The following is a 25,620-nucleotide window of genomic DNA, read 5'->3' as shown; positions in this document are numbered from 1 at the left end:
GAGATACTTCCTGTGCGACTTCAGGATGGGGATGTGGAAATATGCATCCTGCAAGTCGAGCGACACCATCCAATCCTCCTGATTCAGCGCCTGAAGAACCTGCGCAAGAGTGAGCATCTTGAACTTCTCCTGTTTCAGGTAGAAGTTCAAGATTCTGAGGTCCAATATCGGACGCAATCTGCCGTCCTTTTTCGGAATCAGGAAATACCGGGAGTAGCATCCCTGACCCCTCTCCTGCTCTGGGACCACCTCTATCGCACTTTTTTGAAACAATTTCAGGACTTCCTCCTGCAGGAGAAGACGGTGGTCTTCCGAGCAAGCACCTTGGCAAGGAGGGTAATTCGGAGGGAATTCCCGAAAGGGAAGGGCGTACCCATTTTCCACAAGATCTAGAACCCAGAGATCTGTAGTTACAGACTCCCAATCTTGTAGAAAATGGGTAAGCCGGCCCCCCACAGGACCAGCATGATCCGGAATGTCGAATCTAGTGCTGTTTTGCGGTGGTGGGAGGGGCTGAGGAAGAGGAGGAGGAGAGGTGACGGCCACGTGAGCGACCTCTAAGTCTTCCTCTATATCCCTTTCGCTGTGAGCCTTGCTGCTGCTGTTGCTGCTGCTGCTGCTGTGTTGGTCTGTAGGAACGAAAACTCGCCCTTCCAAAGCCTCTGTACCTCTTGAAAGTACCTCTCGGCTGGGATTGAAGGCCCAACGACCTAGCCGTAGCCTTACCCTCTTTGAAGCGTTCGAGAGCAGCATCAGCCTTCTTCCCGAACAGACCAGACCCATCAAAAGGTAAGTCCAACAATGTTGACTGAACATCCGAAGAAAATTCAGAGGACTTTAGCCATGCACCCCCCCTGGTGGCGACAGAAGACCCCATGACCCTGGCAACTGAGTCCGCCGTATCCAGGCCACTCTGAATAACCTGGCGAGCAGCCGCCTGGGCATCCGACAGCACTTCATTGAAGCCTCCTCTATCCTCCTCTGACAGCTTTGGCGCCAACTTTTTAGCAGAGTCCATAAGCGCATGGATATAGCGCCCCAACAAACAAGTCGCATTTGAAGATTTCAATGCAATACTGGCTGAAGAAAAAACCTTCTTGGCCGATTGGTCCACCTTCTTTGCCTCCCTGTCCCCCGGGACTTGAGGAAATGCCCCTTTCGACCGTCCAGAACAAGCTGCCTGAACTACTAGGCTTTCAGGCGAAGGGTGAGAAGATAAAAAGTCAGGATCCCCTGGAGCCACCCTATATCTTCTTGCAACCACCTTGGAGACTGCCGGGGCTGAGAAAGGTTTGCGCCATACATCCAGCACAGGTTCCAAAATCGCCTCGTTGAAAGGCAACAGAGGCTCTGAGACTGCAGTTGGGGAATGCAACACCTCAGTCAAAATATTGGACTTGAATTCCGTGGATGGCAATTGAAGGTCCAACAACTCCGCAGCCTTTCTAATCACTGCATGATAGGGTGCTGCGTCTTTAGAGGGTTCATCTGGTGGCGGAGTGATCTCCCACTCCGGAGACAAATCCAAACCACTTGCCTCCTTTAACTCGTCGAACACCTCATCAGATTCGACCAATTCCCCTTCTTCAGCCTCTTCCAATAGAAAACGTCTCTCCTCCAGCACTCTGTGCGCCTCCCTTCTCGAACGGATCCGCACCTGCGGCGTCGGCGGCGTAATCGAATCCGACGGCGCCGGCAGCAGCGTCGAACGCGGATCAACTGGAGCAGCCGGCGTCGAACGATGTCGAGTCGGCGCCGGTGAAGAAGGAAGCGGCGTCGATGTTCTCGGCGCCGGCAGCTGCCAAGACGGCGTCGCTGGGAAGAACGGCATAAACTGTGCTTGAGGGTAAACCTGCGGCACTCCCAGATTCAAAGCCATCTGACCCATCGGACCCATAGGTGCACCAGAAGTATACATGGCCCGTGAGAACACCCCATACATCGCATTGAGATAATGCGAGGGGTCCTGACCTGGATTTGGGAAAGCAGGATACTGGTCAGGAAGCACCGGACTCGGGCCTGACGGCGCCGACGGTGGAACAAGCGGCGTCACAGACTCACCCGGAGCCTGACGATCCTCATCCTCGGCCGGAGACGGAGCCGCAGGACTCGCAGGAACCGGAGATTGAACCGGCACTGGAGAGGACACCGGCAACGGGGATTCAGCCGGAGCCGGAGAAGACGGAGTCGGAGGCGAAGCCGGGACAGGAGAGGGAGACACTGACTCTCTTCGACGCCGAACTGGCGATCTCGACTTTGACGTCGAAGCTTTATGATGCGACGAATGTCTCCTCTTTTTCTTATGCTTCTTGCTCTTGGAAGCATGTCCCGAAGTCGACTTGGAAGCCGACCTCGACCTGGATCTCCTTTTACCTCTTTTCTCTTTTTTCTTCATCCGGGCGATAAAGAGTTTTGCCTCTCTCTCCTTAAGAGCCTTCGAGCTCATTTTCCTGCAACTCGAACATCCTCCGACATCATGGTCCGAGGACAAACACCAAACACAATCGTCGTGCGGGTCGGTGATGGACATGTGCTTGCCACACTCCCGGCAAGGCTTAAACCCAGACTTCCTTGTCGACATTTTCAGAAGATAGACAGAGAAATCCAGAAAACATACAAAGTAACCAGAACAGCTACCAGTAACGATTCCCGAAATCCGTTGGCGTCGTCGGCGCGGAAAAAAGGGAACTGACGTCATCACGCCGAGGAGGTCTTCTTATGGAGCCGGTGACATCAGCGGAGTCGCGAGCGGAGCCGTGCCTCTGTGACGTCGTCTTCGACCTCATCGGCGTGGACTGCTACAAAAGTTTCCGAATGTTGCTGGCGCAGGGGATATTCACAAGGTGAGGAATCCACTGGCAGATGTATCCATCAGAATGCCTTGGCCCCGCTCCAGTACCCAAAGACCAGAACAAAAGCCTTGGCTTATGGCTGGACTGCTGAGGATGCTGTGTAAGATACTCCCCCCTTCTCCCATTTCAAGCAAAACAATCTATGGTACAAGGTCTTATCCTGTCCAGTTTGGATTATGGGAATGCCCTGTATCTAGGGGCCCCACAATCCACCATATGCAAGCTTCAAATAATCCAAAACTGTGCAGCCCGCACGCTCCCCCAGACCCCTCACCAACAGTCTGGAGCCCCTGCGCTAAGGAGCCTCCACTGGCTACCGGTCAGGAAGAGAATTCAATTCAAAGCCAGGTGCATTGCACACAAGGCTTTTTGGAAGATGGGCTCTTTAATCAGCCAGCCCTTGATAACCCCTACCAGCCCAACAGGCACCTCCGCTCAGCATCCTCTTCCCTCGCCCTACTGCCCAGAATAAAGAGAGCTAGATGCGGTGGACGCTCTTTTTCCTACAACTCCACCAAGCTTTGGAATGCTCTCCCCCTCCACATGCAGACAGAGCCCAATCTCCTACCCTTCCCCAAACTTTAAAAATCCTTACTTTTTAACAAATTTCTCTAACCACTGATTCTTTTCCTCTGTCCGAGTCCGTCTACAGCTCTGGGATGCCTCAGGGTAGCTATTGCGCTAAATACATTTTTTTCATTTCACTAGGCTTGTTGTTTTGCTTGTGCATTTACACAAAAATGTTTTGTGAAAGTGTGTGTTGTAGACCAAGTTGCTGATTTTCAGATGTCATCTAGGGGAATGTTCACTAAGAATGCCATAGAAACCCCAGTTAGCGTGTTGAATGAGCTCTAGGGGAATGGTTAATGTGCGTTTGTCTTGGATATAGCATATTTGGATGCATTTAACAATCCACCTTGCAATCCCTGCTTTTGAAATGGGATTGCCCTTATGAGGTGCGGAGAAAGCCACAAGGAAAATGCTACTTACCAGTATGCATCTGTTCTTGGCATATAGAGCTGTAGATCCGCATACTTTTGCATAGATCGCCATCTGGTGTTGGGATTCGGATGTTTGCACTTTGTTATTGTAGAAGTCTTTGTAGTCACAAGATAGGCGACAACTCCTTTGGTTAGTAGAGCGCACCCCTACCTCCACCTCTCCACCTACCCCCCTCACCCCTACATATATGTTACACACACACACACATATATATATATATATATACATATACAAACACATACATACACAATGCAGAAAAATGTTGTAAGAAATTCCCCTGTATATAAATAGATTCCAATAAAAGCAGGGAGAAAATGCACATTAGAAAAACTACTCTAACAGCAGAAATCACCATCTTACAAGGAAGAATGAGAAAACATTGTCAGCACATAGGCTGCATTGCAGAAAAACCTCACTGTAGAAAGCTGAAAAGCTAACCCACAGAAACACAGACACTGGCACCGTGCCTATAAGGCAGCCATGACCCCTAGATTCCCATCATGCCTCAGGGGTGACAGTTAGGTCAGTTCTTTCTGGCTCCTTCCGTCAGGATCCTGGCTACATGAGCTCTAACTTTTTTCTGATTTCTGTAAAAGATTTTTTTTTTTTTGTCTAAAGTTCTTTACTTCGACATCTTTTGGTGTTTGAAGTATATCTCTGCTATTTAAGAGAGTTGAGCATTGTTTTTCACTTCAAAATGCCCTCTTTTTGACCCTTGCCCTGCCTGTGGCAAGAAGGCTAAAACAGACTCTCACCCTGTCAGAATTATGATTAGCAGGAAGGCAGAGAATACAAAGACCTGTCAGCATTATTATACCGTGGGACTCCCATCTCGACGACGGGGAATAATTCAGGCATGTGAATCTATGAAAGATACCCCAATAATGGATAAATCTGGGACATCCTCAAAAGCGCCTTCCTCACAGAAACCTGGACGAACGCCACCTCAGGATCAGACATCGCAATCGCCATCCCCTAAAGCTACAACTTCAACAGGAAGGACCGCCCAAACCGCCCCAGAGGAGGCTTCGCCATCATTCACAAATCCAATCTCCGACTGAGAACCCACACAGACTGGCCCCACAGACCTGATGGAACACCTCCACTTCAAGATACAGACCAACCTAACCTCCATCCTCTGAGGAACCCTCATCTACAGGCCTCCCACCCCGAGCACCTTCAGCCGACTCCATTACCGACATCATCCCGCAAGCCATCATCTCCACTGACTACACCTTGCTGGGAGGCCTCAACTTCCACCTCAACAACCTCCAAGACCCCAACTCCCCCTCCTTCCTGGACAACCTCCTCAACATCGGACTTAAACAGATCGTACCAGAAGCCACGCACTCAGCAGGACATACCCTCTACCTAATCTTCACAGCAGGAAACACCATCTTCAGCCACACCTCCGAACTCCCATGGCTGGACCAGTGTTGCGTCCACTTCACCTTCAAAACCAACATAACCCGCATAAGTCCACACAAGCTCCAACGCAGGAATAGGAAAAGGATCCCCGACAACCAGCTCACCGCCTCCCTCAGCAGCTCCACTCCAACCATGGACGACCACCCAACTGCCGCTGCCCAAACCCTGCACAATTGGCTCACTGACTGTGCAAACACCATCACCCCCCTCAAGAAAACCACCAACCCCCACACCAAGAGAGCCAGATAGTTCTCCGTCGAACTCGGAATCGAGACAAACCTGCAGCCTCCTCGAAAAGATATGGAAGAACACCAAAACCACAGCAGACCTTGACAACTTCAATGCAGCCACCCAGCCCACCACAAGCTCATCAGTAACACAAGGATGAAAGCACTCCAGGACAGAATCTCTGCCCATGCACACAACAGTAAGGAACTTTGGCATCAAAAGTGAGACAATCAACATCCCCCCACCCCGACCTCTGCGACAGACTCAGCGCCTTCTTCGCCACAAAATCAGCAACATCAATGACCACTTCGATGACAACCTACATGCAGAACCCACACCCACCATCCCAAACACCATGCAGCCTACACTCAACAGCTGGACTGCCCTCTCCATCGATGACACCCTGAAGACCATGAAGTCAGTCCACTCTGGGCCCCCATAGACCCCTGCCCCCACCACATCTACTAAAACCGCCGACATAATCGCCCCCAAGCTTCGACGAATCATCAACTGCTCCTTGGAAACCGCTTCCTTCAACGACTGGAAACATGCCGAGATCAACCCTCTCCTGATAAAACCCTCGGCGGACCAGACAGGCTTCCAAACCTTTCAGACCTATCTCCTTACTCCTGTACCCCCGAAAGTAATAGAAAAAGCAGTCAAAAGCCAGCTCGCCTCCTTCATAGAGTGAAACATCCTCGATACCTCCCAATCCGGTTTCAGGAAAAACCACAGCACCGAAACTGGCCTCCTCGCCACGACAGACTACATCCGTTTCCTCTTCAACAGAGGAGAGACTGTAGCCCTCATCCTCCTGGACCTCTCAGCAGCCTTCGATACTGTACCTCACCCTATCCTGGAGACTAGACAACGCAGGAATATGGCATTAGGCCCTAAACTGGATCCGGCAGAACCTAGCGGTCGGACTTCTACCCTTCCTCTTGGATCCCACACCGACCACCTGTGGAATTCCCAAAGGATCCTCCATCAGCCCCACATTGTTCAACGTCCACATGGCCCCGCTTGCACCGATCGTCAGATCCCCCAGACTGAACATTGTATCCTACGCAGACGACACACAACTCATCCTCTCACTATCCAACGAACCCAACATCTCCAAACAACGTCAAAGAACGAATGGAAGCGGTCGCCAGGTGGATGAACAACTGCCTTCAAATCTACAGAGACAAAACTGAAGTACTTATCATGGGCCCACACCCAGATGCCTGGAACGACACCTGGTGGCCCCCTGCCCTCGGGAACCCGTCCACCACCCCCCTCCACCACTGACCACGTACGCAACCTAAGAATCATCCTAGACTCCAAACTCAAAATGAACCGCCAAATCAACGCAGTCTCCTCCAACTCTTTCCACACACAACATCTCCTACATAAGACCTCCAATTTGATTCCTCTCTAGCACAGGAAAACCGTCACCCACACCCTCATCAGCAGCAGACTGGACTACGGCAACACATTCCAAGCCGGGATAAACAAGAACCTCACCTGCAAATTCCAGAACGTCCAGAACGCCTCCGCAAGACTAGTCCTCAACCTACCTCGCCACTACCACATCACCTCACACCTGCAGACACTACATTGAATCACCTTCAAGCTCCACGCCCACACTGCCCTATACAACACCGGACCTGCCTACCTGAACCACTGCCTCTTGTTCCCTGCACCCCAAAGATCCCTCTGCTCAGCCCAGCTCTCCCTTGCTACGGTGTCGGGCATGAAGAAAACCAGAACAGGAGGACGTTCCTTCTCCTTCCTCGCAGCCAGGGCATGGAACACCCTCCCCCTCCACCCCCGACAGACACCCACACTCTCCAAATTCATGAAGGACCTCAAGACCTGGCTCTTGGAGGAATCAGAGAGAGCATCCATGAGTTGCGCCTCCTCAGCGCCTTGAGACCCTTTAGCTGAGTAGTTTCACTTTACCAACCCCATGACTGATTGACTCTTGAAGAGTGCAACTTTTTAGGTCTCCCACAAGAACCGGGTAAGCAGAAGGTTTATTCACAGCAGAAAATCTTTCGTTGAGATGAGATTAAAAGCATACCTTTTTTATATGTTTCTTTGATGTGTTTCACCTCTGCAGCGGTTCTTGAGGCCATAATTTCAATTATTACATGCTCACTTGTCCCGAGTCCCTAAAAAGGAGTGATGTTATATTATATGAGAGAACCACAGCCCAGCAAACTTTATTAAAAAGAATGTTTAGTATACACAATCAACTCAACAAACCCTCAGGAAAACCAATCCACTTACAGTTTGATTCACAAAGGTAACCTTACAATTTTGTAACATTTTACAATTGTTTGCTATTCACAGTGGTATTTTAAGAGTAGAATATTTACGACTGAGGAGTCTCCGCACGCAAAAACATGACAGTCCCATCTTCCTTGGTGATGGCCTCTCACCCAGCTCAGAGACTGACAGACATCCATTCGTGGCTGCAGCCGCTCAAAGTCTTGGCAACCATCTTTCTCTTTATGAACAGTGAGTGCAGTTGAACAAAATGTAGTTTTCAGGCTCACGTCCTTAAAGACCAAGTCCAGACACACATGTTTTAGAGTCCTTGAAATCTGGACTCTGGGTGCCAGATCCTTGGAAGTGCTCTCTCCTCTGCCCTGTCCTTTGTAAAAAGGGACAGTCTGCCGCAGAAGGAATGGCTCCACAACATAGGCCAATGAAGTAATCGGGGATCAAACCTGGCTGTCCGCCTGCACTACAATAGGTCTCAAAGCTTCAAAGCCCTAAACCTTTCTCTTCAACAAGATTTCCTCATCCACAGTGCCATCCTGATCAGTCGCACCATCTCCCTGACAAGCACCAAGCCCCAACTGATCAGTAACATTTTCTGAAATCAAGGAGACCTTTTCATGTGCACAAAGGTCTGCTTACCCTTCCTCCAGTGAGTGTTCCCACCCCAGCCCTTAGGAGTGTTAGAAATCCACATCTCTGAGGGATGCAGTCCTCACCTCCACTAACCTCTCCAGGACCTGCTTTTCCAAAATAGAATCATCCACAGGCACACCCACCTCCCAGCACGCAGACCATTTATGTGAGCTGTCCAGCCCTACACACAATCTATGCAGGCAGAGGGAGAGTTAAGTATACAGCCACAGAATTTTACACAAGTGGTCTGATGGTTACCATTCCAGTGGCACAGGTAAAGAGACCTGCCAATACTATTGGTAACTAAACAAAACAGATATGCTGCCACCACTGTGCTTGTGTCACTTAACTCCAGCTAAGGGCAGTAGCGCCCTCTACTACTCCGAGGGTAGCATATGGTGCACCTCTCCTGGTCTAACAAGGCAGCATCACCACAAGACAGGACTAGGTCATGACGCACATATTAGTATAATGAAAATTATAAATAATTCAACCATGTTGATTATGCCTAATATTATTCCTATCAATAATACTGCTACACTAGTGAAAGCATGGTGGGAGTACACTTCTACCAGACCCAGTTGGAATCATCTAACCACATACCTTGGTGAAATGTCTCAGGAAGCCAGCCTCAATGCATTACCAAATGCACTCTGTGCGTGCAGGCCTACAGCTCTGCCAGCGCAGCCATCTTCCTTCTTAAAATGTATGTCGGGGTCTACAGAGCTGCATCTCATTCACAGCCCTATGCAGCATCCACGATACCTCCAGGGTGAAGTGCCCCTCGCCTTAATTTAAAACAGGCACTGTTTAAATAAAACACCAGCCTTATTTCGTTCTGCATGAGAGGCACAAAAGGAATAGTTTCTTACCTGTAACTACAGTTCTCTTGTAGGGGTATTACCGTGGTAAGTCATAAGCACTTGAATAGTCCCGCCCACGTGTGGGGACCCTGGGGCACTTCCTTAGATACATCTCAAGTGATCATATTTCGCCATTCTTCGGGAAGGCCTGCATAGACACTTAAGAGATAGAAAGACAATAATGCAGCCTAACTAACTAGGCTACACTGGCCATTACTTCATCTTGAAGTGAAAAAAAGAGCCAGCAACATAAACTTTTGCATTTTATGGAGTTCCAACGGGGAGGAGGGAGGGTTGCTTATGACTGATCACTGAAATACCCCTACAAGAGAACTGGAGTTAAAGGTAAGAAACTATTCCTTCTCTTGTAGAGGATTTCCGTGTATAGTCATAAGCACTAGACTAGCAAGCCCATCCCATAAACACACATGCGGTGGAAGAAACAGAGAAGTGACATTTCAGTTTAGGCAAACAGATTCCGAAGGGAAGCCGGTCCAACCTGAGCATCTGCCTTGGCATCAGTGTCCAGGCAGTAGTGTTTCGTGAATGTATGGACTGACTTCCAGGTAGCAGCCTTACAGATCTCGGAAATGGGTATATTCCGAAATAAAGCAGCAGCAGCTTTTCCTCTGGTAGAGTGAGCCCTAGGCTTACTAACAGTCTTGTTGGATTTCTGGTAGTAAAGCAGAATACATGAAACAATCGATCGGGCAGCTAGACCTGTATGGATAGAGCCATAGTTTACAAATACCTTTTCTGATCTTCTAATATCCTTCGTTTTGTCCCAATAAAACTTCAAAACCCTCCTGACATCTAGGGAATGAAGCCAAGTAGGTAGAGAAATAGTTTGATTCAGGTGGAAATCCGAAATTACTTTAGGGAGGTATTTCAGATGCGTCCTCAACCACCTTAGAGGAATGGAAGACAGTGTATGGTTCTTGGCAACAAAGTGCCTGGAGTTTGCTAACTCTGCGGGCAGAAGTGAGAGCCAGAAGGAAAGCGGTCTTCCTAGACAGATGCGGGAGAGTAGCCCTATGAATGGGTTCAAAAGGCTCCTGCATTAGTCGAGAAAGGACTACATTAAGCTCCCAATGAGGAGGACATCTGACAGGAGGAAACACTTTCTTCAGACCTTATAGAAAATCTCTAATGATCAGGATTTAAAAAAAGAAAGTTTGTGAAGGGCATTTCCTGTGAGAATCAAAGCTGCTAGGTGCACTTTAATGGAAAAAAATTGAAGGCCAGATTATGCTAAATGTAGCAAGTATGGAAGGATAACATCTTCCTGGCAGGAAGTCAGATCTTCATTCTTCGATGAACACCAGATACAGAATCTTTTCCATTTATATGTATAAGAGGTGCATGTGGATGGCCTTTTAGCTTCAAGTATTTCCATGCAGTCCTGAGGCAAATTCAAATGTCCATACTGCACTAACTCAGGAGCCATGTCGCCAAATTCAATGACGAGAGATTGGGGTGCACGATCGGCCCTACGAATTTCGTGAGAAGGTCTGCCTGGCATGGAAGTTTGAGATGCAGAAGGAGAGACCACTGACGCGGGCACTCCGAAGCAATGAGTATCATCTTGGCCCGTGACTGCGAGAGCTTGATGAGGACTGCCGGGATCAGGGGTATCGGATGAAAGAAGTAGGGAAATCTACCTAACCAGTTTATCCGCAGGACTTTCCCCAGAGTTCTCGGTTGGAAGAACCTCGAGGCGAAGTTTTGGTATTTGTTATTTTCTGCGGTGGCAAACCAATCAACCTCTGGAGTAGCCCATCTTCTGAAGATATCTCGCACCACATCGTCGTTTAAGACCCATTCGTGGTTTTCCTGAAGGAGTCTGCTTAGAGCGTCGGCCTGAGCATTTTGAACACCTGGGAGGCGAGTTGCTGTGATGGTCAGATTTCTGGCTAAGAGCCATTTCAAGATGGTGTGGGCTTCCTGAGATAACAGACGGGATCTCGAGCTCCCCTGCTTGTTGAGGTACAACATTGTTGTCGTATTGACCGTCTGGACAAGCAGGGAGCTGGTGCGGAATGATGGCTGAAAGGCTTTCAGAGCCAAATGAACCACTTGTAGCTCTAGTAAATTGATGTGGTATGTGGATTCCTTTGTGGACCACTTGCCTTGAATTTGAAGGTGGTCTGTGTGTACACCCCAACCGAGGAGATAAGCATCTGTTACTATGGTTTGCGTCTGTATCTCCGTGTGGAAGGGAATCCCTCGTAGGAGATTGCGGGGAGAACACCACCATATGATGGACTGGGGGGCATGTTGTGACCGCTGAATACTGTCCTCCCAATCTCAGGTACCATTGATCCTCCAGACATTCTTGCAAGGGTCTCATGTGGAGACGTGCATTTGGAGTGCGGAAGCTCCAGGATGCCATGGAGTCCAGAAGAGAGGAAATCTTCCTCACCGTTTGTAAAGACATGGTCACGAGAGCCAGAGCCTTCCGAAGGATCGATAAGTGCCTCTCCTCCGAAGGATACACGTTTACCGTGCGAGTATCAATGGTTGCTCCCAGATATTGAAGACACTGGACAGGTTTCGATACCGACTTCGTCTGATTGATGTGAAGACCCAAACGAAGGAGAAGATCGGAAGTACAATTGAAGTGTAGTTGAGCCTCCTGACACGTGGATGCTTTGATCAGCCAGTTGTCCAAGTACAGGTAGACTAACACCCTGTGCTTCCTCAGATAGGCAGCAAATACTGCCATGCACTTTGAAAAGGTCCTGGGAGCTGATTTCAGGCCAAATGGGAATAGACCGTATTTATAGTGGTTGTTCTCTACTGTGAAACTCAGGAACTTGCAATGCTTCCTTACTATGGGAACGTAGAAGTATGCGTCTTGCAGAACTATTGCGCATAACCAATCCCCCCGATGAATTTGAGGGTAGATTTGATGCAACGTTAACATTCTGAATTTCTCTCTCCCTGAATCCATTTGTTTGCGTGTCTTAAATCGAGAATGGGTCTGAACTCGTTCTGGTCTTTCTTTCGGACCAGAAAGAACCTTGAATACAGTCGTGTTCCCTGTTGTAAAAGAGGAACTGGCTCTATAGCCTTTTTCTTGCAAGAGTGTCGGCCTCCAATTATAATTGGCACAGTTGGTATCGTGAGTGTGTTAAAGGGATCGATGGAGGAGGGCTGATGAAACGGAGCGAGTATCCATTGCGAACAATATTCAGAACCCAATTCTCCTGTGTTATTTTGTTTGCCACTCTGCCAGGAAATGTTGAATGACATACCAAATCTCAAGGCTCTCCTTATTAGGTGGAACTGTGGACGTTGGAGCCGTAGAATGCGGTTTCTAAGCTGCCACAACAATAAGAGAATCTGGGGTGGGGTCCGTCTAGAGGAATGTGGGATCCTGCTCAAGCAGACGATATTTCTTCTGTAACCTGGAAGGAGCCGATTTAATGGAAGAAGGCGTCAAGAATAATTTACTCACCAGTTTTAATAAGCCTGGCACCAGAGGGAGCAAGGAATGAGAGGCTTGTCTCTGTTGGAGAGTCTCGAAAATTAGGGAAGCGAGGAAGGAGCCATAGATTCACTGCAAGATCTCCCTCTCGACATCGATCTACCTGTCGAAGGTGATCTTCAACATTTAATCGACCTAGAACTTCCTCTCGACATCAACAGGGTCAATGTTGATCGAGTCAGAGATGGACTTGGCGGCATAAACCACCGGTCACTCTTCGATACCGACCATCGGTGACTCCAACGGCGGTGCCTCCTTGACACCGATCGACGATGGCGAGTCGATGTCGATCTGCGCTGATGTGTCGACGTTGAGTGAGGAGACAGACTTTGACAGCAACCGCTGAGGTGAAAGAAGGTCTCACCCTTGCTTCCGCCTCCCTCGCCAATCTTCTCCTCGACATGGAGCGATGTAGTTTCGAATCAGGGCCCTGAGTCAATGGCGAACAGATCACAGCCATACCTGACCTCAATGTCGTCGTAGTCTTAGACGTCGACCGGGACCAGCGTAGTTTTTCAGCCCTTCGTCTGGGGAGCCCCCCAGCGGCTGAAGACAGGGTTTTGGTAGAGGACTGACCCTCTCCAAGTCCCACCTGTGGACTTTGACTGCTGTTTTCTTTTGTCTTCCACATCCTGCAGCCGAATCTTCTCCCTGTAACGCAGGGTGCGCCTGGAAAAGGTTTCACATATGGGACAAGCATCAGGAACATGAGGAGCAGGCAGGCAAAGAATACACACTGAGAGTCTGATTTGGACTTCTTTCTTCCAGTCAGTTTTTCAGTCAAAAAGGGAAGGCATTTTGTCAGAAAAACTGAAATTTGTCAGAAAAAGACAGCAAGAGGAAAAGACCGACCAAAGACGTTGAGTTAAACTATAAAAATGTAAATTCTGAAGAGAATTTTGATGAAAAACACCAAATAGGTACAGCTCAATGCTCCAGGGTCCTGCTAACAGGAGCCGGAAAAAAGAACTGAAGTAACTGCCACTGGCTGTGCATCATGGGATACTGGTGGTCTCTGGAGACTCTTAAAGGCACGATGTCCATTTTCAGACATATAATGGCAGCCTATGGGGGTTTCTCTGTCCTACCCGTTCATCTCAATCATGAAAAAAAAAAAAGTTTAGTGAAGGGGAGTATTCTATATGTATTAAACTCCATAAATTGCAAAACAAAGTTGCTGGCTGTCTTTTTCATCTTCAAGATGAAGTAATGGCCAGTATAGCCTAGTTAGTTGGGCTGCATTATGATCTTTCCATTTCTTAAGTGTCTATGCAGGCCTTCCCGAAGGAAGGTTAAAGATGACAACTTAAGAGGATATATCTAAGGAAGTGCTCCGGGGTCCCCATACTTGGGCGGGACTATTGAAGTGCTTATGACTATACATGGAAATCCCCTACAAAAGAAATAGATTTACTTAGTCGGGAAAACAGTGGTCTCCCACAAGCACAAAAGAAAGCAAGGACATTGCGTTCTAGTATGTCCCTGAAACTAACAGCGCAGACTACAGAACAACTACTAAGTATAATAAATGTTTGTGGCATTTTGTCGCGTTAATGCAGAGAAAACGTAATCCATCTCAAAAGTGGAGTACTGGAGGGAACGTGCCGATAAGCGACTTTCTGGGTGAAATTCTCACCCATGTGGGCTTGCGCTGGTTAAGATAGTGACTCACCCCAGATGCCAATATGCGATACAAAAAAATGAGATTGCCTCAGGATCAGTGATCTAGGATATCAAACAACTTTTTAACTCACAGGTCTGTGTCTGGGGGAGGGATGGAGGAGGGAACCCAGTAGAGGATGAAACTAAACCCTTGCACTTGGATAGCCAAAGAGGCGACTGGAAAACTGCAAGGAACCTCCTTAAGCATAGTTTTAAAAAGTTTATAAACTGCAGTAATTCTGGGAGTACTCTAAAGGCCACATCAACATCCAAGAACAACAATCAGATACTGATGACCCTTGGTTTCTACTTAGGCTTGCTTAGTCAGAATAGGTGTATTATATTGCTCTACACTGGTGGGTCTTCACCACATGAACAAAGGATCATGATCACCAGCTTAAGAGTCCCTCTGGTTTTGCTTAAACTTTCACCCTTGAGAATATCCACAATACTCAGTCGGACCATGACGCATGGCTTGTTGTACAAATATGTGAGGCTACCTGAGAGCTCTTGAGTGGGCACAGAGCAGAGGACAGAAACTAGGATGGTTATGCAACCAGACTAGAATTCTAGACTTGCATTTTCTTTATACTGAGTAAGGATAAATTAGTTAATTGTAATCCTAAATACACACACATATATATATACACACATATACACACACACACATATATACATACACACGCATATATCAATGCATGTTTAACAAATCCCAGGACTAGCCCTGTGTAAACAGACATATATACACACCTGCATACATATATACACACATATATAAATCTATTCCAATTCCTCTTACAAGTATGATGACGCCATGTGTGAATGCCAAACATTTTTATTGTCAAACCGCCATCGAACGCGTTTCGGCCAATCCCAGCCTTGATCACCAATGACAAGGTAGCTTTAGTGGCAGTCTTAACTATTTCTATTGCATTACGTGAAAGGGTAAGTTACTTACCTGTAATCCTAGTTCTCTTCCAGGGGTATCCTCATCAAAGTCATAAGCACTGAATATTCCCGCCCATGTGCGGGGACCCCGGAAATAATAAAATTATATATGTAAAAACACATATATATACAGCTCTGTATATGTATAAACATATATCATTTTTTCCAAGCAAATGCAGCTCCCATAAAAGGCTAGGCAATGTAAATATACACATCCAATAACACATATATATATATATATATATATATATATATATATATATATATATATATATATATATATATATATATATATATATATATATATATATATATATATATAGGTATAACAATACACCTAAATCTCTTTTTTTTTTTTTTTTTTTTTTAATGAGGTAAACACTCATGAGAAAGCAAAAAATAAATAGAACAAAGTGTGGAAACACACAGATGTACAACACATTGCCAGCCTGCAGGCTGCATTGCAATATAATACCATAGAGACTAAAAAGCCCTGAACAGGTAAAAACTGGCACCGTGCCTTTAAGGCAGCCCTGACTTCCATATCCCATCATGCCTCAGGGGTGACAGTTAGGTCAGTTGTTCTTTGCGAGACCGTAGTCCTTAACACAAAGATATATCCTTTCCATAATGAATAATACACTTCTTCTCATTTGCCTGGGGAGGTGGGTGGGTTGCTTATGACTTTGATGAGGATACCCCTGGAAGAGAAGAAAACAAGTTACTTACCTGTAACTTTGGTTCCCCAGTATTGGTAACTTTCATAGATTCTCATGCTTTGTATCATTCCCCGTCGTCGGAATGGGAGCCTCGGTAACAAAAATATATATATATATACATATGTATAACCATAGAAACAAAAGAGAAAAATAGGCCTAGGCCTCATCTCATTTTGTAGTATATCACCCTCTTTGTGTAAAAGAGCCCAAACTTTTGCCAGGGCCAATCAGCACAGCCTCACCCTCTGGAACCTTCCTGAGAGAGCTCAGAGCCTCAGATTTTCGTAGCCGTTGTGCCAACAGCCACTACCTTAGTAAACCGGCAGAGCTTTCCCAGGGGAGGTGGGTGGGCGCATGAGAATCTATGAAAGTTACCAATACTGGGGAACCAAAGTTACAGGTAAGTAACTTGTTTTCTTACCCCAGTATTGGAACTTTCATAGATTCTCATGCTTTGTATCAGAATAGCAAGCAGTAGATCACGACAAGCACATTTCGGTAATTACATGGCTTTACAAAATCATCTCAGTGCACATGATAAAACAACCATTACTGAAACCAAATGTGCTTACCAGGATGGAGGGATTGTAGGGAAAGCTCACCTCTCATTGAAAAAGATTCCGGAGGACTGCTTGACCAACCGCAGCGTCAGCTCGTCCCACCGATTCCAGGCAGTAGTGCTTCGTGAAGGTGTGTACACTGCTCCACGTTGCTGCCCTGCAGATGTCCTTAATCGCCACTCCAGCAAAGAGAGCCACTGAAGACGCCATCGCTCTCGTAGAATGCGCCCGGGCCCTTTTATCCAAAGGTTTGCCCGCAGCCTGATGACAGTACTGAATTGCACTGGAGATCCAGCGGGAAATGCCACTCTTGGCGAGCGGTAACCCCTTCCGTGGTGCACTGTAGGCGATAAATAGTTGAGTAGACTTTCTGAAAGAGCGTGTGCGCTCCAGATAGAATTTCAGGCATCTTTGGACATCCAAAGAATGCAATGTTCGTTCCGCTTGAGTGGAAGGACGCGGAAAAAAGGAGTTCAAAATTAAGGGTTCATTCAAATGAAACTCCGAAGGCACCTTCGGGATGAATTTTGGGTTGGTTCTCAAAATCATGACATCCCTCTTGAACTGTAGAAAAGGCTCCACTATAGAGAGAGCCTGGAGTTCACTAACTCTCCTAGCCGAAGTCAATGCTAGGAGAAGGGCCAGTTTCCAAGATAGGAACTTCAAGTCCTTTTTGTGAATCGGCTCAAAGGGCGCTTTCATCAGTTGAGCCAGTACCAGGTTAAGTTGCCAGATAGGCGGAGGTGGCCGGACCGGAGGATACATCCGAAATAACCCCTTAAGGAACTGCTTAACAATTCTTGCAGACCATAGAGATGGCCCCGATGTCTTCCGTCGAAAGCGGGATAAGGCAGCCAGATGCACCTTGATCGAAGAGTGCGCCAGACCTGATTTAGCCAGAGACAGGATGTAGGGCAGAATCTGATGTGGCCGGGATTTGTAAGGATGGAGTTTATTCCTCTGGCACCAAAGGCAAAATCTCTTCCACTTTGCCCTGTAGGTCTTATTAGTGCTTGGTGCCCGCGCCTGAGATAGAACATCCCTGCATTCCTTAGACAGATTCAGATGGCGGAATTCTCTGTGTTCAGGAGCCACGCTGACAAGTGAAGTGACTCCGGATCCGGATGGAGGACTTGCCCCTGATTTCTCGATAACAGAGATGGAATCAGTGGCAAGCGAATCTGGCGATCTTGGGAGAGAAGGAGTTCCGAGTACCAGAACTGCCGCGCCCATGCTGGAGCAATGAGGATCATTTTGCATGGTTCTGCCCTGACCTTCCTGAGAACTCGAGGAATGAGGGGAATCGGAGGAAAGGCGTAGCAAAATGCGCCGAACCAAGCAATCGAAAGGGCATTCCCCAGAGACCCTCGCTGGGGAACCTTGCTTGCGTAAAACCGGCACTTGGCGTTCTCCGGGGTCGCAAAGAGGTCTATGGTCGGAGTACCCCATTTCTTGAACACTGCCTCCAGAGTGGCCTGATCCAGCTCCCACTCGTGTGTCACCTTCGTCTGCCGACTTAGAGCATCCGCTGTGATGTTGAGACACCCCGCCAGGTGCTCGGCTCGCAGAGTGATCCCGTGAGAGATGGCAAATTCCCAGATCACCTGAGCTTCTTTGGACAGCGTCCGTGATCTTGTTCCCCCTTGCTTGTTTATATAGTGCATGGCCGTAGTGTTGTCTGTCCGGACCAGCACTGCACGGTTCTGAAGTCTGGGGAGGAACGCCAGCAAGGCTAAGTGAATGGCCCTCAGCTCCAAAAGATTGATGTGGCGCAGTCTGTCTGCTGGACTCCAGTGACCGCTGACCTGAAGCTCCTGGAGGACAGCTCCCCACCCTTCTAGGGAAGCATCCGTGGTCACCACCATAGGAGAAGGAGGGACTCGGAACGTTAATCCTCCTGCGATGTTTTCCTTCACCAGCCACCATTCGCAAGCCGTGCGCATGGCAGGTGTTATCCATACTTTGTCGTTGAACGATCCTTCTGCCTGACGCCACTGTTTGTCCAGCTCCTCCTGTAGAGGACGCATATGTAGCCTGCAATGCGGTATCAAAGGTATGCAGGATGAGATTGATCCGAGCAAGGACTTGTACTGACGAACCGATACATGTCTCTTGTGCAGTAGTAGACGAGCGGAAGCGGCCAGTTTGCCCTGACGCTCCTTTGACGGACGAGCCGTGCATCGTCTCGTGTCCAGAATTGCCCCAAGGAACTTCCGTGACCTGGAGGGTATCAGTTCCGACTTGGACACATTGAGCTGAAGACCCAAATGGGCGAACAATCTTATGCAAGTTGACACAGCCTGAGACGTTGCCCTGAACGACGGAGCCTTGATGAGCCAGTCGTCCAAGTACGGGAACACTTCCAAGGACTGCTTCCTCAGGAAAGCCGCGACTGGTGCCAGCATCTTCGTGAAAATGCGGGGTGCCGACCGAAGGCCAAACGGGAGCACCTTGAACTGGAAATGGCTCTTGCCTACTGTGAAGCGTAGATATTGCCTGTGAGCTGGGTGGATCGGAACATGAAAGTAAGCATCCTCTAAATCCAGGGACGCCAAAAAATCTCCTGGATTGAGCAGCCTTAGAATATCCTGGAGTGTGACCATCCTGAAAGAGAGCTTGATGAGATAGGTGTTGAGCTCCCTGAGGTCTAGTATAGGACGCCATGCATCCTCCGTCTTCCGAACCAGGAAGAACCTGGAATAAAACCCCTTGCCCCTTTGTGAAAGTGGCACGGGCTCTATCGCCCCCTTGATGAAAAGCTGGTGGGCTTCGAGATGTAATAGTCGGAGATGTTTCGCTGCACGGGCGTCTGGAGCTCTTGTTGGAGGAAGATCTTGGAACTCCAACGTATGGCCACTCTGAACTATGTTCAAGACCCACCGGTCTGATGTTAAACGCACCCAGCTGTCCAGACAAAAAGATATCCTGCCCCCGACCGGTGTTTGTGGCAGGGGAGGAACAGTAGCCAGAGCCAGGAGGCCGCTATTGCCTCTTGGCGTTGTCTCGTCCCTGACGATTCTGACGTCCTCTCTGGGACTGCCGAGAGAAAGACGCCGACTGTCCTTGGCGCTGGCTGGAATATTGTCCTTTATAGGACTGTCCAGATTGAGAGGAATACTGTCGTTGGTTTCCTCTGTAGTTAGAAAACCCCCTACCACGTGCCCCCTTAAATGGCACCTTGCGGTAGGTCAAAGAGCCTAAGGACTTAGCTGTATCGGTGTCCTTTTTAATGCCTTGGAGGGCGTCATCCACATGCTTTCCAAAAAGCATCTCTCCGTCAAAGGGGAGGTCCAAGATCTTATTCTGGACCTCCTGGCGAAACCAAGTCGCCTTCAACCAGCCTTGGCGGCGCAAGACGGCTGAGCCCGCCAAAGCCCTGAAAGCAGTTGAGGCAATGTCCATCGCACAGTCGATGACTTCCGAAGAGCATCGTTCTCCCTCCATCAGCACCTGTCTGGCTTCGTCTTGACTAGTTTCTGGTAGCTGGTCCAGGAATGGTTCCATATCACACCACATCTGGCGGTCGTATCTGCCCAGAATAGCCAGAGAATTAGCTGCCCGCACCAACAAGCTGGCCATGGTGGAGAATCTTTTACCCACATTGTCCAGTCTTCTGCCTTCTTTATCTGGAGGCGTGGTTAAAGGAGTGGACGGATTCTTAGATTTACTTTGAGCAGCTTGTGAAATAACAGAATCCGGCTTAGGTTGTCCTAGAAGACACGCAGGACTGCCCTCTGGTGCCTTGTATTTCTTCTCCAGCCGGGGAAGAACCGGAATGACGGTTGCTGGATTCTGCATTGTCTTCAGTCCCTCATCCCAGACATGTTCTATAATGGGAATTGATCTTACAGACTTCTTATATTGGGCTTTAAAGTCATATAGGAAGCAGTCGGACTGCTCCACCGTAAAGGGCAAACCAAACCTCTTGGATGCCCGTTCCATCAAATTATGGAAACCACCAATGTCCACCGGAGGCGATATATTTGTCTCTCGGCCTACAGCATCAGGATCCTGTGTATCATCAGGGTCCCCATCTGGATCCCCTGGATCTGTAAGAGGGATCACCTGTCCCTCGTCGTCTTCGTCCGTATCTCCATCGTCCGCGTCATCATCAGCAGGTTCCGTACCTGAAGGTTGGGGAACCACTAAGGGCAGCACTGGTGAAATGGACCGAGGTACCTCTCTTGGTAGAGGTGGCAAGTCCATTGGTATGTCACGTGGCACTTCCAAAGGAGAAGGACGCACTGGAGTGCGATCCGGCAACGTCGGAAAACGAGATCTATAGTCTTGCAGCATCTGTTGCAAATCCGACACCAAAGCCACTGGCAAGGCAATTAGGTCCTGCCTTAGAGGGCGGGGGCGTAATCCCTGTTGGTGCCCCTCCTGCCCCTCTGGGCCATAAAACTCCTCCGTATCTGTGTCCTGCTGTTTGACATTCAGGTCTGAAAGGCTGTATGCGTCCCCAAACTGCCCATCCTCCTCATCCTCCTCCGAGTCCTCGAGAAGCATGGATGGTGGCAAAGGCGTGACCCGCCTAGGGGAAGTCATGTCCAGTGTAATCACTAATCTCTGGGTTGAAAAATCCAAATTTCTCGTCGTCGACGGTCCCGTCGGCGGTCTCGTCGACGGAGTCGATGGCAACGGGATTTCCAATGTCGACGCACTCGACGACGACTGAAAGGCAACTGTCGTCGACGGAGCTGAAATCGTCGTCGATGAGGCCGCCGACAGTCCTGTAATCCTCGTCGACGGAGCAGCCGTCGACGGGGCAGCCGTCACCGGAGCAGTCGTCGACGGAGCAGTCGTCGACGGAGCTTTCTTTTTCGTCGACGTAGTATGTTTCATCGTCGGCGGAGAACCCGTCGACAGTCTCGTCGACGAACTCGTCGTCGTCGTCGTCATCGTCGACGTGGTCCTCGTCGTCGACACCGCCGTCGACGAAGTAGATATTGTCGACGGTCTCGTGGACGACCCCATGGAAATAGGCTTAATCGAGGAGATCGTCGTCGACGTACCTGCTGCCGCCTGCGTCCACGGACGCGGTTTCTTCAGTGGCACCAACTGAGGAGTTTCTGCAGCCTGTTTCTTTACAGGTTTCTCCTTCTGGGACGGAGGGGTAGATGTAGCAACCCCCTTATTGTCCTTAGGGGCTATGTCCATAGTAGCCCGTCCCTGCCTCTCCTTTACACTGTCGTGAGGAGATTTTTTGGGACCAGCCTCCTCAGACCTGTCAGAGATCCCGTGAGGGGCTTTGAGAGGAACCTTGAGAGGGGGTTCCGCAGAAGTGGAGGGCGATGACCTACCCCTCTTCTTCGATCTCCTGGAGGAGGTGCCAGAGATAGATCCTTCCTCATCCGAAGAAATGACCTCCCTGGTCTTTATCTTCTGCAGCCACGTCAGCAAGCGCCCCTCTCTGTCTCTCAAGGTCTTGGTCGAGAAGGTCCGACAGATTTTACAGTCGGTGGCCTTGTGTTCCGGGTACAGGCAGTATATGCAGTTCTCATGCCTGTCTTCCACAAACAGTCTCTTCTTCCCACAAGAGGCACAAGCCCTAAATAAAGCTTTCTTCTCCTTTTCTGACATTCTGTCTCAAAAGATGGTAATAAAGATATCCAAAAGTAACTCTGTGAAAAACTGAGCAGAGCTCAGTGGAGACTCCCTAGCACAACGTGCGGTAGAAAAATCTGAGGCTCTGAGCTCTCTCAGGAAGGTTCCAGAGGGTGAGGCTGTGCTGATTGGCACTGGCAAAAGTTTGGGCTCTTTTACACAAAGAGGGTGATATACTACAAAATGAGATGAGGCCTAGGCCTATTTTTCTCTTTTGTTTCTATGGTTATACATATGTATATATATATATATATATTTTTGTTACCGAGGCTCCCATTCCGACGACGGGGAATGATACAAAGCATGAGAATCTATGAAAGTTCCAATACTGGGGTAACTAGGATTACAGGTAAGTAACTTACCCTTCTCTTCCAGGGGATCCTCATCAATAGTCATAAGCACTGACTAGAGTAGCAAGCTCCCCTTCCACCAGCAGGCAAATGAAACTAAGGTTGTATCACCCATGGAGAAAGAGAATCATGAAAATGATTATGCATGGAACAGATTCCTCAAGGAGGCTTGTCCTACTTGGGTGTCTGCTCTGGTGTCCGAATCCAGACAATAATGCCTGGTAAAAGTGTGGACAGACCTCCAAGTGGCTGCCTTGCAGATCTCGGAGAGTGGGACATTATTGAGAAAAGCCGCGGTAGCCGCTTTTCCTCTTGTCGAATGCGCTTTAGGGCGCGCCCCCAATGGTTTCTGAGCCAGTTGGTAGGCCAATGTAATACTTGAAACAATCCACCTAGCAATGGAACGTTTGGATGCAGCAAAGCCCATACGGACAACCCCATAGTTCACAAACAATTGATCAGATTTCCTGACATTCTTAGTCCTATCTAGGTAGAATTTTAGGACCCTTTTGACATCTAGATAACGCAACGCCCTCTCTGCCGGAGAGGAGGGGTTGGGAAAAAAGGTTGGTAAGGAGATGGCTTGGTTTACATGAAATTCCGATACCACCTTGGGTAGAAACGAAGGATGAGTTCTCATCACCACCCTATTTAGATGAAAAATTGTGTAGGGTTCTTTAGAACAGAGGGCCTGTATCTCACTGACCCTCCGTGCTGAAGTGATGGCTATTAAAAATGCTGTCTTCCATGTGAGGTGCTGTAGGGTAGCCTTATGAATAGGTTCAAAAGGCGAACCCATGAGCTTCGACAGAACCAAGTTTAGCTCCAAGGAAGGAGAGGGAGGTCTAACAGGGGGATAGACTTTCTTGAGTCCTTGCAAGAAATCCTTCACTACCTGCACTTTAAAAAATGACTGCTGTGAAGGCGAACGCCTGTATGCTGTTATGGCTGCTAGGTGAACCTTTATGGATGAAAATTTCAACCCTGCCCTTGCTAAATGTAGAAGATAGGGCAAAATTACATCCTCCTGGCATTTAGTGGGATCATAATGATGCTGAGCACACCATATATAAAATCTTTTCCACTTACAGAAGTAGGAGTGTCTTGTCGAAGGCCTCCTGGCTTCCTTCAGTATGGACATACACTCTTGAGGGAGGTTCAGATGGCCATACTGGAGGACTTCAGGAGCCATGCTGTTAAGCTCAGCGAGGGAAGGCTGGGATGGTAAATCTTCCCCTGCATCTTGGATAACAAGTCCGGCCTGCACGGCAGCCGCTTGTGGGGGCGGATCGACATGTGTAGGAGATCCGTGTACCACCACTGCCTCGGCCAGTCCGGTGCTATGAGGATCATCTTGGCAGATGAATTCTGTAGCTTGGTCACCACCTTGGGAATTAGTGGGAGAGGCGGAAAAGCGTACACAAATGTCATTGACCAATTGATCAAAAGGGCATTCCCTAGGGATCCTGGTCGATGGTATCTTGAGGCGAAGCCTCGGCATTTTGTGTTTTGCTCGTCCGCGAAGAGGTCCACTTGCGGGCGCCCCCATTCCTCGAAGATGTCTAACACCTCGTCGTTGATTACCCAGTCCTCTGGTTCTTGAAAATGCCGACTGAGCAAGTCTGCTTGCACGTTGAGTTCTCCTGGTAGGTGCACCGCTTTCAATGAGATGTTCCTTGCTAGGATCCAGTGCCACAGGGACTGAGCTTCCAGCGAGAGCGTTCTGGATCGAGTACCCCCCTGCTTGTTCAGGTAGTACATTGTGGTGGTATTGTCCGTCTGTACTAGAATGGTACTCGTCGTGATCGCAGGCAGGAACGCTTTGAGGGCTAGGTGGACTGCCCTGAGCTCCAGCATGTTGATGTGGTACAACTGCTCGCTGCTGGACCACCGTCCCTGAGTTTGCAGAGTCCCAAAATGCGCACCCCATCCCTGAAGGGATGCGTCGGTGATTAAGGTCTGAATTGGGGGCTCTTGATGGAAGGGGATCCCCACTTGTAGATTCCTTGGCTTCAGCCACCACTTGACTGACTGTTTGGCTGCAGAGGAGAGGCAAACCTTTTCTTCCCACAGGGAGTTCCTTTGATCCCATTTGTCCTCGAGATCTTGCTGGAGAGGACGCATCCTTAGCCTGGCATTGGGCACTAGGAAGATGCAGGATGCCATGGCCCCTAGCAGAGATGAGATTCGCCTTGCCGACGACAGATTGCTGGTTATGATCGGTCTGCCTTTTAGCATAATGGATGACTGTCTTTCCTCCGAAGGAAACACTTTTCCTACTACGGAGTCTATAGTTGCACCCAGGTAGTGGATCCTCTGCGTTGGTGAAAAATTTGACTTTTTGACATTCACTCTGAGACCCAACTTGCGACATAAGCTCAGGCATAGCGACAGCTGTGACCGCACATTCTGTGATGATGAGCCCTTTATTAGCCAGTCGTCTAGGTAGGGATAGACGAAGACTCCTGCGCGTCTCAGAGCAGCCGCTACTACTGCCACGCATTTTGTGAATACTCGAGGAGCTGACTTCAGGCCAAAAGGGAGGACTTTGAACTGATAGTGAGAGTTGCCTACCACAAACCTGAGAAATTTTCGATGATTCCTTAGGATGGGAATATGGAAATATGCATCCTGAAGGTCCAGTGAACACATCCAATCGCCCATCCGGAGAAGAGGATATATTTGGTGGAGCGCCAGCATGCGAAATTTTTCCCTTATGTGCTTGTTCAGTATCCGTAGGTCTAAAATGGGTCTGAACTCTACCTTCACACTCCTCTTTTGGATGAGAAAGTATCTGGAGTAAACTCCCTTTCCTCTCTGGTTTATGGGCACTTTCTCTATTGGAGATTTGAGTAGTAGCGTCGCTACCTCTTCTCTGAGCTGCTTTAGATGCTGGGATGAATTGACAGGAGGAATCGATGGGGGGTGACTTTTGAAACGAAGCGAGTACCCATGACGCAGTATATTCAGTACCCACTTGTCCTTTGTGATGGATTGCCACTCTGGA

At 48.6% G+C, this 25,620-nt stretch overlaps 1 protein-coding gene across 3 annotated transcripts in view; it reads right to left on the bottom strand.

Annotated features, from left to right (window-relative positions):
• The window catches only part of ANXA5 (annexin A5), a 980,312-nt gene that overhangs the window by 466,262 nt on the left and 488,430 nt on the right, over positions 1-25,620 (bottom strand). For all 3 annotated transcript variants that reach the window (XM_085641572.1, XM_085641571.1, XM_085641573.1), the window contains exon 6: positions 7,576-7,666. In XM_085641572.1, the coding sequence (XP_085497698.1) occupies positions 7,576-7,666 (91 nt within the window). The remainder of the gene's footprint in view (positions 1-7,575; positions 7,667-25,620) is intronic.

The sequence above is a fragment of the Triturus cristatus genome, chromosome 2_2 (assembly GCF_964204655.1).
Source record: "Triturus cristatus chromosome 2_2, aTriCri1.1, whole genome shotgun sequence".
Lineage (NCBI taxonomy): Eukaryota > Metazoa > Chordata > Amphibia > Caudata > Salamandridae > Triturus > Triturus cristatus.
The sequence above is the reverse complement of the archived record's forward strand: the minus strand, read 5'-3'. Positions and strand labels throughout refer to the sequence as shown.